The following is a 16,848-nucleotide window of genomic DNA, read 5'->3' on the forward strand; positions in this document are numbered from 1 at the left end:
GTAGCTGAATAATAATGATACCTTTACTACAATATGTAAACATGATCTTGGCTAAAAAATCCTAAAGTGCTACTATGACAGGAAATGGAATCTGCCATCCTCTATTTCCCACATACCCAACTTCGTTTCTCCCAATGTCACTAAATGGCTGAAGCTCAGAATCTTTATCATGAAATACACCACGACAGTAATGGTATCGACAGCATGGGAATAGCCAGCCCACACATACTACAAGCTAGCTCTTGGGCTTTTGGGAATCAATCTTTCAAAACTGAACATACGAGTCACTTTAAGCTTATTAAAGTTTCTATCTACTGATGGTCTCTTTTGAAAGATAAGCACTCTCATGCTTACCACATAGTATCTTCAAAAATCATATGATTTCCAATACACACACAAACAAAATCCCCCACTTAACTATAATGGCCAATAATTGTGTACTAAATTTCTAATAAAATAGGGGAGAAAACAGAGCAAATGTTAAAAAATATTTCTGTAATATTTAACAACCAATACATACAGGATTTTATTTAGTCTACCCATGGTTTTCATTAAAAGTATCCTTGGAGGTTGGGCATAGTGACTCACATCTATCATCCTAGCACTTTGAGAGGATTAGCTGGAAGGTTCTCTTGAGTCCAGGAGTTTAAGACCAGCCATGTCAACATAACAACACCTCATCTCTACCAAATTTGTTTTTAAATTAGTTGGGCGTGGTGGCTCACACCAGTAGTCCCACCAACTACTTGAGAGGCTGAGGTGGGAGGATCACTTAAGCCTGGGAGGTCAAGGCTGCAGTGAGCCAAGATCGTGCCACTGCACTCCAGCCTGGGCAACAGAGACCATGTCTCCAAAAAAAAAAAAAAAAAAAAAAAAAACAGAGTTGGGGGGAGAGGGCAGAGGGGGAAGCATTCTTGGCCATGCATGCACAGTGGCTCAGGTCTATAATCCCAACACTTTGGGAGGCTGAGGTGGGAAGACTGCTTGAGGCCAAAAGTTCAAGACCAGCCTGGGAAACACTGAGACCCCATCTCTACAAAAATAAAAAATTAGCAGGAGCTATGCTGGGAGGATCACTTGAACCCAAGAGACAGAGGCTGCACTGAGTCGTGATGGCACCACCCCACTTTAAAAAGAAAAAAAAAAGCTGGGTATGATGACACCCGCTTGTAGGGCTGAGTGAGGTGGGAAGTTCACCTGGGCCCAAGAGTTCAAGACTACAGTGAGCTATGATTGCACTACTACACTCCAGCCTGGGTGACAGAGTGAGGTTCCAGCTCCAAAAATAAATAAAAAAAATAAAAACCTCACCATTCTACCATTCTCAAAGGCCTAAAAGATCCTCATAAATCAATATACACCTATCCTATAAATTATGTCCCTTTTATTTTATGTCTGAATTAACGGCTTTTTATTTCAACTCTGTACAATCTTCAAACAACCACCTTTTAGACATTAAAAATGAAGCAAAGATATTAAACCATTTTGAAACCATATTGGTTTAAAATACCGATATGCTGGTTTCATTTAAGTTCTGACATTTCTGCTCAAGCACACAACTTACTATATAATCAATATCCTATTTTATTTAGCAACATGTTCAGCAAAAGTATATGCTCCTAAAAGCAAGTTTTATCCTAACGGTAAAATTTTCATCAGTTAGATTAAATTTTTTATGACTGTATCACACATGCTTCTTTCTCCTTATTCAAAGCAGAGCACAATGCCTGGGGGTCATTTCTTGTGTCTTCCACTGAACCCTCATTGGATGTGCTATATACAGTGCAGCTAATGTCTGAGGCTGTTCAAGTGTGGCAATCTAGCTACCTCATTTTTAATTTGTTTATGTTCTTTGATATCAGGCTATCAAAGAATATAAAGATACACAAGTTTTCATATGAGTTCCATCTTATGCTCAGAGAAGATTACTTTCTGAGGCTTCTCCTACAGTGTGCTATTCGTAATATGTTGAAAAACTAAAAGGAAACCCAATAATTTAAAAGTAAAATTATAAGAAATATTATTTAAAAATGAAAGAATAAGATTTAAAAATTCAGAGTGGCCTTTTGTCATGGGAGGGTAGGGGAGTTGGATGAAAGGAGGATGAGATATAACAGGATTCCCTGCTTTTCTGGTTATTTAAGAAAGCAGTCAGACAATATATACATATATACATACATACATACATACATGCTAAACAAATGAAGGATTAATAACAGTTCACCTGGTAAAGAGAATCATTTACAATGTAAAACAATTTTATTTTTGAATGACACTTCAAATGCCCAAAAGCACTTACATCTGTTACGTATGCCTCAGTAATTGGAGGACCCGAATTGGGCTGAGGCGTTCCCCAATGCTCCTCACCACAGTACTAAATACCCGGAGAAGCGCAGCCAGCTTTGGTAATGACACTGATGGAGGAGGCACGTCTTCATCCACTGATTCCCCAGAGGCCACATGGCTGAGGTCCTAGATGTGAATTCACAGTATTCTTAATAAGTAGTACATTGTTTAAAAAAAAAAAACAACTCTAAAATATTTCAATCAATTCATTTTAGAATAGATTTTTAGGTTTTTAGAAAGAGAACTGTGGCCCATGAGAATATTCATGACTCTGAATATAAAAATGGGTTTTACCTAATTATTTCAAAAAGCCAACATTAAACCCAATAGACAACAAATTAAGGAAATAATCTCTTAAATCAACTCAGAAAGCTGTTGGGGAAAAATAAATTCTAGCACATATGCTCTAGTTATATGTAGGTATAAATGAAGACGGAAGCTTTTGCCACTCCTGAATTAGTTTTTGGCTAAAAATCTCATTCTAGGTATTCTTTGAGCCACTCAGCTCAACAGTGAGTCCTCCAAACCAAGAGCATGCACATGAAGAGCAAAGGGAGATTACAAGACCTGGTCTACAGATGTGTAACTGAAGAAGTACGATATATGAAAAGGACAAGATTCGCAAAAACTAGGATACTAGAACCAATGTATACATCTACCTAAAATTAAGCACCAAAATAACAGAAGAGAATGAGATCTTAAGGATAACAAGGGGAAGCATCTCTACAAACTAGAATGTGTGGCTTATGAGAGGTAGATCAGCTTTAAACGTGGGCTGTGAAAAAAGACATTCTAGGTGTGGGGGCAAAGAAAAAACAATGCAGAAGCCAAACATTTCCTTGCTTTTCTAGGAAAGAGTAAACACATCAGTACAGCTAAAGGTACTGAATTCCTGTTGACTACAAGCAGCAAAGATGAAAAAAACAAGATGAGGCCAAAATCTTTATGGGAGCCTTGACTGGTTGATCTGAATAGGGGAGAAACACAAAGAGATTCAGATAAGAGATGGCACAGAGTTAAGCCATGACAGCGGGGCCAGAAAAGCCAAGTACCAGTAACAGAGGCTTCAGCAGTGCCCTTAAAGCTCCTATGCTATATTCGTACAGCCACAAAAGCTGGCTGAAGCCAAGGCTTGTCCTCCAAAGTACGATTCAAGATCTCCTGTACATATGTAAGAGGAAAATCTTTAGGAGCTTTTGGTGTTTTGTGTTTTTTTATAACACAACATCAATTTGCTTTAAGACTCTGAAGACTGGGAACAAAAAATAAAAATAAATAACAAAAAATGTCTTTAGAAAAATACCAGCTACCAAGAGTATGTAAAGCTTTGCGAAATACGAAGCTTGCAACGTTTCTTTTAGTCTCTCCAGTAATTCTCCTGGTAACTTAAAACACATCTGAAATAAATGTTTAAAATACTGACTGGGCACGGGGGCTCATGCCTATAATCCCAGCACTTTGGGAGGCCGACGCGGCTGGATCACCAGTGGTCAGGAGTTTGAGACCAGCCTGGCCAACATGGTGAAACCCCGTCTCTACCAAAAATACAAAAATTAGCTGGGCGTAGTGGCGGGCACCTGTAATTCCAGCTACTCAGGAGGCTGAGGCAGGAGAATCATTTGAACCCAGGAGGTGGAGGTTGCAGTGAGCTGAGATCGTGCCATTGCACTCCAGCCTGAGTGACAGAGCGAGACTCTGTCTTAAAAAAAAAATTTTTTTCAAAATATTGCAATGGGCTTGTAATTTCTGCTTAAATGTCAGGAGGTCTGAGCCATTTTAAAATAAATCTAGCACAATTTAAGATTTTTTCTTAACCAAAATTTTAAGAAACAGCTTTCTATATACTCACCTCAGCATATGCTTCCATGTCTTCTAGAAACTGATCAAGAAGAGTCGTAGAAAATGCAAGATCAGCTACCCAAAATGGCTCCAAACTCTGCAACCACCCTTGGAATCGCATAAGAAATTGTGAAAGGGTAGGGGGGAGAAAAAACACCAAAAAATCCAAATTAAAAAAATATAAGAGGCTTCTTTTAAAAAGTATCTGGTTTTCAAGCAGCATACCCTAAAACATGTCCTATATCAAAAAATTAAGACTGCTAAACATGCTGATCACGATTAACCAATACCTCTTTAATTAATACCTCTTTAATTTCTGCAGAAATTAACATGTAAATGTTATTTCCTTACTTTTTCAGTAAATTTCATATCTATATTGTCACTACACATGACTTAAGACTAAAATGCCACAATCTACCATTGGCCTGGCTAATCCCAGGGCCACATCTAACCACTAAAGGTGTATACTCATCTCCTCAGTGAAAATGAAACAGACCACCATCACCTGAATATCTTATTTTCAAAAGTTTATTACACCAAGTAAGTTACGAGAAACTATGACACCTGAAACAAGCTGAAATGTGCAAATGAGCCACGCTAGTCATTCACTTAACTCCAAAAAAAAGGGAAACAAAACCATTTCTCATTTATGACAATTCTCCAAATTAACCCTATATTTCCTTTTTTAAAAAAATAACCAGAAAAACAATAAAATGTGACAAATAACTTGGATCTTCCATTGTCCACTTCAGGGTATTGCCACTGCAATATATTCTTACCATATACTTTCCTACCAGTACAAACTACAAATAACTTGGGTAAGTCCTGTCTGTACTTACTCTACCCACCTACTAGTAATTTCCTCTGAAAATATATATTTAGCTAACAAGTCATGTTCATTTACAATAAAACATTTCTCTGAATTAGTTTTCTTGCATTATTAAAGAAATGGTATTGATAGATGGTCACTGGGGGACCACTGCTCCTCCCCGACAGTATTTAAATAACTGGTATAGGCTGCAAGACTTACCAGACACCTGCTGCGTGAGCGAAGGTTTCTGAGTATGATCTCTATGCCATCCAACTAATATACCAACTGTATCCTTGATGGAAACAAAGAGAGAGGGGGCCAATCATTTTAAGATATTACTGCCATTCACCTGTGGACCATTCCACAGCAAAAGATCCTAAAAAGAGCATCTATGTTCTACCTACTTGACATTCTAGAAACTTAGAAAGGGGAGAGGGGCAGGAAAATAAAAGAACTACATTTCTGACAACAATGAAATAGTTTATTTTCTTCGAATATTTTAAGGTACGAACGTCAGAAAGAAAAATGCGGCATTTAACCCTGGAACCTCAAATATCACTGATTATACTCAAAGGAGCAGAGGCATTGTGTTCCATCTGATTCCTCAGTTCCTCACACACACAACCATCCCCCTCACCCCATGACCTGAACAGCGGAATGAGGAACTCACCCTAAAATTAGTGCTGAAAATATGAGGGTAACATTGAGCCACCAAAAGAATGCACTTAACACATTTGCAAAGCAATTCTGGTGTATCCACATTTTCAAGAATTGACTGCAGGCTGGTCATTACAAGCTTAAAAATAAAAGTTACAAACCGTGAACATTCAACAAAATAGGGAGAAAACAAGCAAATTAGGTTCATTATTTACTAAGTGACTACATAAAAAACTGAGTATGAGACCAAGAAAAATAGGTTCTGTAGTTTTAGTTAAAAAAAAAAAAAGAATTGACTTGTAAATCCCAACTGCTTGGGAGGCTGAGACACAAGAATCGCTTGAACCCAGGAGGCAGAGGTTGCAGTGAGCTGAGATTGCACTGCTGCACTCCAGCCTGGACAATACAGCCAGACTCCATCTCAAAATAAATAAATAAATAAATAAATAAATAAATAAATAAATAAATAAATAAATAAATGGAAAATATTTCGCTCCACTAAGCTGTTAAGCTAAAAACAAATACTGTTTTCTCTGCTTCAATGTTTGTTAATATTAGTCCTTTGACATCAGTTAACATTAATCCTTAATAACATCTGTTTACAATATCCCTAAATGCTCTCTTTAAGATTCTACCTGTGATTAAATTTCAAATACAAAAAAGTAAAATGGATTTGGGAAACTTTTCTATAAAGTACAACAATTACTTTGCAATCCAAAATATAAAGCAAATTTTATATAATTTATGCTTTAGTATATTAGTACTTGCTTCATATTAAAATTAAGGAAGATCAGCATGGCACCACACATGAATAACATGCAGGCTCAGGTTACCATTATACATAAATTTTTAAAATAAATATATGGCAAAAATAAAATAATAAATAACTATTTGTCATTCCATTGAAAGAATATTTATTTTGCAGCTGTTAAAAAACATTTTTCCCTAAAAAAGGAAAAGCTGTGCTTTACATAGCAATCTTATAAAAGAAATGCTAGAATCAGAAAACCATCATTTTAGGCTGGGTGCAGTGGCTCACACCTGTAACCCCAGCACTTTGGGAGGACGAGGCAGGTGGATCACCTGAGGTCAGGAGTTCAAGACCAGCCTGGCCAGCATGATGAAACTCCATCTCTACTAAAAATATAAAAATTAGCAGAGCACAGTGGCACATGCCTGTAATCCCAGCTACTCAGGAGGATGAAGCAAGAGAATTGCTTGAACCTGGGAGGCGGAGGTTGCAGTGAGCTGAGATCGTGCCACTGCCCTCCAGCTTGGACAATAGAGCAAGATTACGTCTCAAAAAAAAAAAAAAGAGAAAAAGAAAACCATTATTTTGCAATAACCAATGTTATAATCTACACAGGCACAGACTATCAAGGCTAAAAATCATTTAAAAGACATCTTGGGGTAATTACAGAAATCTGAATATAGAACACATATGTAATAAAATTCATTTTCTTAGGTATGATTACAACATTCTTGTTATACAGAAGAAAAACCTTATTCTTGGGAGATGCATACTAAAACATTATAGGGTGAACTGTCATCATGTGTATGGTTTTCAGATGCTCAACAAAAGTGTGTGAGAAAATAAAACTGTGGCAAAATATTAGTAACTGGTAAATCTAGGTGAAGCATATATTATGAAATTATTATCGTATTTACAGGTATTTATTTTACTGGTGCATCTATCTTTCTATGAATGTGAGAATTTTCACAAGAGCTGGGAAAATGTTCATAATTATGCATGCAGAATAAGCCCAAGCTGGTAGCATTCTGTTCAGTTACAGGTAATTTTCTGAATCTTCCCTCAAATTTTTCTCAAACCTCTATAATCAAGGGGGAAAATGTTTCATTTTGTTTTGCTTTTTTGAGACAGGGTTGCCTATAATGGAGTGCAGTAGCTTGACCATAGCTCACTGTAGCTTCAACCTCCCAGGCACAAGCGATCCTCCTGCCTCAGCCTCCAAGTAGCTGGGATTACAGGTGCATGCCACCATGCCCGACTTATTTTTTTTTCCTTTTTTTTTTTTTTTTTGATAGAAACAGGGTTTCACCATGTTGCCCAGGCTGGTCTCAAACTCCTGGACTCAGGCAATTCACCAGCCTCAGCCTCCCACAGTGCTGGGGTTACAGGAGTGAGCCACCATGCCCAGTTAAAAATACATTTTTAATTTAAAAAAAAAAAAGAACATTCCTCATATTTCCTTTATATTTTTTAAACTACATACCCAAAATAAAGCATATCAAAAACTGTAAAAAAAAAAAAAAAAAAAAAAAAAAAAACCCTAATATCAGATATTCCAAACACAACAATACCATAATTTAATCACTTAAAATCTTACTCAAAACTAAATCAATGATCTTTTAGGCCAGGTGTGGTGGCTCATGACACTGATCACAGTACTTTGGGAGGCCGAGGCAGGAGGATCACTTGAGGTCAGGAGTTCAAGACCAGCATGGCCAACACAATGAAACCCTATCTCTACTAAAAATACAAAAATTAGCCAGGCTAATGGCACCCTCCTGCAATACCAGCTACTCGGGAGGCTGAGGCAGGAGAATCACTTGAACCTGGGAGGCAGAGGTTGCAGTGAGCCGAGATTATGCCACTGCACTCCAGGCTGGACAACAGAGCAAGACTCTGCATCAAAAAAAAAAAAAAATGATATTTTAATATATTCAGATACACAAATATGAAATAAAACTAAGTAGAGCTGGTATTCATTTACACATAATTATCTTATACCATTTGGAATAAGAATTTGGAGCACGTTAGCAAACCAAAAGGCTCAGAAAGAAGTTGTGATATTTAGTTCTTGTCTCCCTCTACAAATGTGAAGCACTCTTCTATCCGGCATTACTAGTGGAGTTCCTATTTTCAACTTTGCAAATCATTCTGGTCCTAAGCAATCTCAAAAAAAACATTTCTAAAAACCAAAGAGGAAAAAAATCTTTTTTTTTTTTTTTTTTTTGAGACAGAGTCTGGCTCTGTCTCCCAGGCAATGGTGCGATCTCGGCTCACTGCAACCTTGGCCTCCCGGGTTCAAGCGATTCTCCTGCCTCAGCCTCCTGAGTAGCTGGGACTACAGGCGCGTGCCACCACGCCCGGCTAATTTTTGCATTGTTAGTAGAGACGGGGTTTCACCATGTTGGCCAGGATGGTTTCGATCTCTTGACCTCATGATGTGCCCGCCTCGGCCTCCCAAAGTACTGGGATTACAGGCGTGAGCCACCGCCCTTGGCTGAGGAAAAAAATCTTAAAACTAACTTATTTCAAATCTAACTTCAACGTGTATCTTTTTTTTTTTTTTTTTTTTGAGACAGAGTCTCGCTCTGTCGCCCAGGCTGGAGTGCAGTGGTGCGATCTCGACTCACTGCAAGCTCCACCTCCCAGGTTCACGGCATTCTCCTGCCTCAGTCTCCCAAATAGCTGCGACTACAGGTGCCCGCCACCACGCCCGGCTAATTTTTTTTGTATTTTTAGTAGAGATGGGGTTTCACTATGTTAACCAGGATGGTCTCGATCTCCTGACCTCATGATCCGCCTGCCTCAGCCTCCCAAAGTGCTGGGATTACAGGCATGAGCCACCACGCCCGGCGTGTAAGCCAATTTTTTATAAGAAATCTCTCCCTCTCTCTCCACATGTATGCATATATGTATGTAGCACTGATCCTTGAACAGTGTATCCTTTACTCAAACTGAGAAAGAGGAATATTTTTTTTGTTTTTTTTTGTTTTGAGACGGAGTCTCGCTCTGTCGCCCAGGCTGGAGTGCAATGGCGCGATCTCGGCTCACTGCAAGCTCCGCCTCCCGGGTTCATGCCATTCTCCTGCCTCAGCCTCCCGCGTAGCTGGGACTACAGGTGCCCGCCACCACGCCCGGCTAATTTTTTGTATTTTTAGTAGAGACGGGGTTTCACTGTGTTAGCCAGGATGGTCTCGATCTCCTGACCTCGTGATCCGCCCGCCTCGGCCTCCCAAAGTGCTGGGATTACAGGCGTGAGCCACCGCGCCCGGCCGAAAGAGGAATTTTTAAAACATATTTCCTATCAGTAGATAACCCCTATTCTATGTTTCCCTTCTTCAAGCTCCCCTCCAAGGACATGCGTTAAAGGGACAATTTTCTTCCAAAGTACATCATGCATTTTTTCCCCCTTCATTCTTACCTGCATTACAGATGAAAAGGCTTTCTTTTCTCCTACAGTCTCTAGTGCTTTGTAGGTGGCACATAAGTAGAGGAGTTTAACTTCATCTTTTGCAGATGAGCTAAATTTGCTAAAAATCCACTTGAAGATCTTCTCAGCCTCATAGCTCAGAGAAGCACAAAGAAGGCCAAGACAGCAAGCTCCCTCCTGTCTCAACTCCTGAAGCAATTTGCTACTGTGTTTATTTTAATGCAAACAAAAAACACACACAAAAGGCTTAAGTTTTCTATGATGACACGAGTAATACATCTTACAAAAGAATGTCTTAAGTGGTTTTTTAAATTTCTATTCAAACTACATAAAAGGTTGAAATTTTCTCCACTCTAAATACTACATTCTGTCTAGCCTGCATTGCCCTCAAGTATCTGTCTGACATTACATTCTTTTTACAAAATCAATTATTTACAAACAGCGAAGGAAGGCCCAAAAATGCTAAATTCCATCTCAAACTGTATTAAATAACTCTCAGAAAAGGGCAGCAACAAATAATTAGATAAAACACTCTATACATAACTACATTCTACATAATATCCAATATGTAATGACTATAAAATAAAAAATGGTAATAGTTAAATACAGAAACTTAAAAGGATAACAGGAATGATTTACATAGAACTTTAATAAGTAACTCTATAAAACAAAACCATCAAAAGGCACTAAGGTTTATGACCAGCTGAGATAAATTTTGGGTACTTGCCAACACTGCAAATCTTTGGGAATCACCATAACAAAAAATGACCACACACCTCTGGAGACTCTAATAGCCAGAGAATATATGGTTTGGATCCACTCTTACCCAAAGAAGGAAATTCCTTTTTACCTCTATTCTCTAAGCAGTTTCAAATTCTCTAGTTTACAAAAACTAATTTTATTCTTCATGCCTGCATCAAGAGTTTATGCCATTCCATAAGTCAAGACTCAGTTATCCAGTGAGACTAGCAAATTAAAAAAATAAAATATTCCAGCCAGGCACAGTGGCTCATGCCTGTAATCCCAACACTTTGGAAGGCTAAGGTGGGTGGATCACCTGAGGTCAGGAGTTCCAGACCAGCCTGGCCAACATGGTGAAACCCTGTCTCTACTAAAAATACAAAAATTAGCTGGCAGTTGTGGTGCACGCCTGTAGTCCCAGCTACTCGGGAGGCTGAGGCAGGAGAATCACTTGAACCCGGGAGGTGGAGGTTGCAGTGAGCTGAGATCGCACCACTGCACTCCAGCCTGGGCGACAGGGTGAGACTCCGGCTCAAAAAATAAATATTCTTTTCAAGTGGATTCCATTTGTATTCAACCGTAATTAACACATAATTAATGCAGATAAAGATGACAAGACCCACTGAAATGTCAATAAGTGTTCATAAACAAAGCCAGTGGGTTTGTCTTCTTGTGTATTGTTAAGTAATTTCTAAAAATATATTTTAAAGTCATTTAAACCGGACCATTATTAGTTACTTACCTTTCATTAAGCACATCATGTACAGCAGCCAAGATATTATCCAATTGTTTAACTAGTACCTTGAAAAGAAAACACATTTATAAAAACTTCAAATTCCTATACTTTTAAGAATAGCATTGTGTACTTTTTTACTTGTCTTCCCCTCCAAATTCTAATTCAACAGTACTTTACTTTCTTTATTATTCCCACTCCCCAATGAGCATGTATCAGGAATGTCATGTTTCCTTTCAGCCTATGAAAGAAATTCACCCACTGGAAACACAGAGCTGTGATCATCAACAAAAAAATAAACTCAAAAAGCTTGTTTTATTTACTTTGAAATCCATTTGAAAAATTGACTGACGGAGGGACAGATGGAGAGATATGTGACAAGGCAGTATTTAGGGTAAAATGTTAACGACAAAAATTAGATGATGGGTTTAACAGATTCAATGTCAAATTCTTTCAACTTGCTATATATTTGAAACTACTCATAATAAAATTTGGAAGGAGGAGAAACTTGCTTTGATCCAAGTGTCATCTGCCTCACTAGACCATTTTCATTAATTTTCTCCTGCTCATTGTCAAGTTCTTTTTTTTTTTTTAAGATGGAGTTTCACTCTTTTCGCCCAGGCTGGAGTGCAATGGCGTGATCTCAGCTCACTGCAACCTCCGTCTCCTGGGTTCAAGCGATTCTCCTGCCACAGCCTCCCATGTAGCTGGAATTACGGTCATGTGCCACCACGCCCAGCTAATTTTGTATTTTTAGTAGAGATGGGGCTTCACTATGTTGGGCAGGCTGGTATGGAACTCCTGAACTCAGGTGATCCGCCCACCTTGGCCTCCCAAAATGCTGGGATTACATGCATGAGCCACCACACCTGGCCCATATCAAGTTCTTAATTGGTGTAAAGAAAGTGAAGAAAAAAATTTAACCCTTCCTATACTTTGTTACATTTCTGTTGTTGTTTTAAGAGACAAGGACTCCCTCTGTCACCCAGGTTGACATGCAGAGGTGTGATCATATCTCACTACAACCCTGAATTCCTGGGCTCAAGTGATTCTTCCCCCTCAGCCAGGTGTAGTGGCACATGCCTGAAGTCCCAGCTACTCAGGAGGCCACAGCGGGAGGATAGTTTGAATCCAGGAGTTTGAGACTGCAGTGAGCTATGATTGTGCCACTGCACTCCAGCCTGGGCGACAGAGCAAGATCTTGTCTTTAAGAAGAAAAAGAAATTACACATTAGAGAGCATTAAGTTCTTGATCATCATAATACAGACTTTCCCCATTCTTAAACTACTCAAGGTAGCATTACCTAGTTTATTATGGAAACACAAAAATCCTCATATTTCCAAACATACTATACTTACCAGCTTATTTTCTGGTTGCTGAATAAATTCTTTCAACTGCTTTACAGTAGCCAGTCTCCGGTCTCGGTCGTTTTCCCGGGTGATCCTCCGAAGAAGATTTGACAGTCGAGACTCATCACAATAAGACATCGATCTCTCTGTGAATATATAAACATTTTGTTGTCCAGTGAGTATAAATAAGCAAAGGAATTTTTAAATTTTAAAATAATTTTTAAATTTTTAAAATTAAAAATTATTTAAATAATAATTAAATTATTATGGTGGCTCATGCCTGTAATCCCAGTACTTTGGAAGGCGGGTAGATCACATGAGTTCAGGAGTTTGAGACCAGCCTGGGCAACATGGTGAAACCCTGTCTCCACAGACACACAAAAAATTACATAAACTAGCCAGCCAAGGTGGTGTGCACCTGTAGTCCCAGCTACTCGGGAGGCTGAGGCAGGAGAATCACTGGAGCCCGTGAGGCGGAGGTTGCAGTGAGCCGAGATCACCCCATTGCACTCCAGCCTGGGTGACAGAGCAAGACCCTCTCTCAAAAATAAAATTACATCAAAAGTCACAGTCCACTGGTCAATAAAAGCTCAGGGAATATAGGTCCTATCGCTCTTTTGTTCAACTCTATATTCCAAATCCCAGCAGAGTGCCTGGCACATAACAGACCCTCAAAAAAATATTTGCCGAAGGAAACGAGAAATGAATAACCCTAGGCCAACTGAACACCTCATTCCAGAGGACTGGCTGGGAGAGAAAAAAGAAAGGCCTTAGTAACAACTTTCTTTGGGTCCATTCCAAACTGTTTTCAACATGCTTACGGTAAAGAGCCTGGGTGTAGGTAAATTAAACAACTTCCAAGGGGTATGGATAAAGTCTCAATCGAGTAAAAACAGGACATAGGCTTCTACTTATCATCTAGGTATCCCACTGGAGGAAAGCCTCTTATTCACATTATCATCATTTCCCTGGGATGAAGTTTTGGGGAGCCATAATCACACATTTAGTTCAACAAATGTCTAATTATCATCTACCACATGCAAGGCATGCCTCCACTAGAAAGGTAGCAAACCACAACTTTTCTCCCCTTATTTTTTAATCACAAGAACAAGCAAACAGTAGTGAATATTATTAGTATATTAACGATGCCTTTAAAAACTAGATTTTTGCTGGGCGAGGTGGCTCTTGCCTGTAATTACCCAGCACTTTGGAAGGCCAAGGCAGGCAGATCACTTCAGCCCAGGAGTTCGAGACCAGCCTTGGCAACATGGTACAACCCCATCTCTATGAAAAATACAAACATTAGCTGGGCACAGTGGCACATGCCTGTAATCCCAGCTACTCAGGAGGCTGAGGTGGGAGGATCGCTTTAGCCTGGGAAGCAAAGGTTGCAGTGAAATCACACTAGCGCATTCCAGCCTGGGTGACAGAGCGAGACTGTCTCAAAAAACAAAACAAAAAACTCAATTTTTGCAAAACATTTTCAACTGTGCTATTTACCATAATTAGCCAATACATACGTAAACAACAAATCACAAAGGGTCTGACAGTTTCATTTCTAAGGTATGAGAAAAAATTGATAATAAAAGAAACCAGAAGGCTGAGCATGGTGGCTCACACCTGTAATCCCAGCACTTTGGGAGGCCGAGGAGGGCAGATCACGGGGTCAGGAGTTTGAGACCTGCCTGGCCAACATGGTGGAACCTCGTCTCTACTAAAGATACAAAAAATTAGCCGGGCGTAGTGGCACGCTCCTGTAATCCCAGCTACTCGGGAGGCTGAGGCAGGAGAATCACTTTAATCTGGGAGGTGGAGGCTGCAGTGACCTGAGATCGCGCCATTGCACTCCAGCCTGGGTGACAGGGAGATACTCCATCTCATAAATAAATAAATAAATAACTACAAGGGGAACAACACACACTGGATCCTTTTGGAGGGTGGGGGGTGGGACGAGGGAGAGGATCAAGAGAAACAAACAATGGGTACCAGGCTTAATACCTGGGTGATAAAATAATCTATACTACAAACCCTCATGACACAAGTTTACCAGTGTAACAAATCTGCACTTGTATCCTGAATTTAAGTTAAAAAAAAAAAAAAAAAAGAAACTACAATGTCTGAGAGAAGAATAGGATTTTTACAAATCCCTAGCCCATAGAGTATTTCAATAAGGACAGATACCAAAAATGTCATCAAGTTACCAGCTGGGAAATTAGGCTCTACTTACAATTCTGTCACTAGCAAACTACATGACCCTGAGCCTTTGAAGAAGAGGAATTCTTTACTGAACTACTTTAGAGTCACTGTTTAGCTTCTATAATATCATAAGTCTAAGGCTTCAAACACTCTATTTTAACAAACAGCATACACAGCCTTTGAATTCACTCCACTTGTGAAAACATAAAAAGAAATCAGTTTTTTAAAAGTTATATACCAACAATAAAAGCTACAGGCACAAAGATTTTCACCAAGATACACGAAGCACACACACAGTATAAAAAAAAAAAAAAGTCAAAAACTAAATGTCCAAAAAGTAATTACATCTGACAAAGGCCGTAACTCAGCTTTACCGATAAATTTCTCTTTAAGGAAAAAAATTATCATTACCTCTAATCCTCTGAACTTTCTTTTTTGTTGTTGTTTTTTTGAGACGGAGTCTCGCTCTGTCGCCCAGGCTGGAGTGCAGTGGCGCACTCAGCTCACTGCAAGCTCTGCCTCCCAGGTTCACACCATTCTCCTGCCTCAGCCTCCCGAGTAGCTGGGACTACAGGCGCCCGCCACCGTGCCCAGCTAATTTTTTGTATTTTCAGTAGAGACAGGGTTTCACCGTGTTAGCCAGGATGGTCTCGATCTCCTGACCTCGTGATCTGCCGGTCTCGGCCTCCCAAAGTGCTGGGATTACAGGCGTGAGCCGCTGCACCCGGCCAATCCTCTGAACTTCCAAGGCACTCACCTATACGGTGAGGCTACATCATAAGGCAGAAATGCTATCAGTGTATTTAACTTTAGAAAAGTGCCCACTCTAGGCAGGGCCTGGTGGCTCACGCCTGTAATGAGCACGTGTGATCACTTGAGGTCAGGAGTTCGAGACCAGCCTGGCCAACATGGTGAAACCCTGTCTCCACTAAAAATGCAAAAATCAGCTGGGTGTGGTGGCATGCACCTGTAATCCCAGCTACTTGCGAGGCTGAGGCACGAGAATCACTTGAACCTGGGAGGCGGAGGTTGCAGTGAGCAGAGATTGCGGCACTGCACTCCAGCCTGGGTGACAGAGCAAGACTCTGTCTCAAAAAAATATATTGAAAACAACAACAACAAAAAAACCAGAAAAGTACCCACTCTAGGGGGCGGGGGGAAGGAGAGCATCAGCAAGAATAGCTTAATGGATACTGGGTTTAATACCTAGATGATGGGATGATCTGTGCAGCAAACTACCATGGCACACGTTTACCTACATGACAAACCTGTACATCCTGCACATGTACCCTGAACTTAAAAGAGGAAAAAAAAAAAAAAAAAGACAGAAAAGTACCCCCTCTATATATATATCTATATCCTCCACAGGCCCAAGAGTTCAAGGACTTGCTGTAGTAAGAGCCTACTATGCACTATACATTCAATATCCACGATAATTGGGTAAACCTTTCCTGTAAGATCTTACTTACCCAGTCTTCTAATCTTGTTTTAAGAGAATTCTCTTTTAAAATGTACTATAGCCTTTCTAGTGGGAAATTAACAATCCACAGGAAAAGTATGTAAACAATTTTTACCTGCACAGTAGACTAATCAACTTATGCTTTTGCAAGGCATTAGTAAGAGGCATCCAGAATAAGAGGAGATACAAGTCTTTGGAAGGTGTATGTGATTGGTCCCCGTTTTCCCAGCCTTACCCTGTGATTTTCTCATGTCTTTGGTGGCTAAAGCACAACTGCCATGCTGAACACTGGTGAACTCACGGCTGGTCACATTGTTAACCCTCAGCTCTTGCCCCAACGACTTCCGACCATAAGTATTTTCCCCAGATCCTCCATTGACACTGTAGCCACCTACAAACAGCCATGTGTACGTCATTTAAATATGACTGTTCGTTTCATTCAGTCAATTTCCTGATAGCTCAGGATCTTATTACTCAATCTGCAGCTCAACCAGCCTTTGCTTCTCCTACCTTTTTCCGGTACTGTCTGCCTTGA

The 16,848-nt window shown here is 39.7% G+C and overlaps 1 protein-coding gene across 2 annotated transcripts in view; it reads right to left on the reverse strand.

Annotated features, from left to right (window-relative positions):
• Positions 1-16,848, reverse strand: part of LOC129527695 (serine/threonine-protein kinase SMG1-like) — a 60,647-nt gene that overhangs the window by 3,603 nt on the left and 40,196 nt on the right. For both annotated transcript variants that reach the window (XM_055366340.2, XM_063699697.1), the window contains 8 exons: positions 16,549-16,704; positions 12,668-12,804; positions 11,318-11,376; positions 9,826-10,039; positions 5,667-5,792; positions 5,216-5,288; positions 4,196-4,293; positions 2,300-2,472 (listed from right to left, as the gene is read on the reverse strand). In XM_055366340.2, coding sequence (XP_055222315.1) covers positions 2,305-2,472; positions 4,196-4,293; positions 5,216-5,288; positions 5,667-5,792; positions 9,826-10,039; positions 11,318-11,376; positions 12,668-12,804; positions 16,549-16,704 — 1,031 coding nt within the window. In that variant the 3' untranslated portion in view covers positions 2,300-2,304. The remainder of the gene's footprint in view (positions 1-2,299; positions 2,473-4,195; positions 4,294-5,215; positions 5,289-5,666; positions 5,793-9,825; positions 10,040-11,317; positions 11,377-12,667; positions 12,805-16,548; positions 16,705-16,848) is intronic.

The sequence above is a fragment of the Gorilla gorilla genome, chromosome 18, assembly GCF_029281585.2.
Source record: "Gorilla gorilla gorilla isolate KB3781 chromosome 18, NHGRI_mGorGor1-v2.1_pri, whole genome shotgun sequence".
Lineage (NCBI taxonomy): Eukaryota > Metazoa > Chordata > Mammalia > Primates > Hominidae > Gorilla > Gorilla gorilla.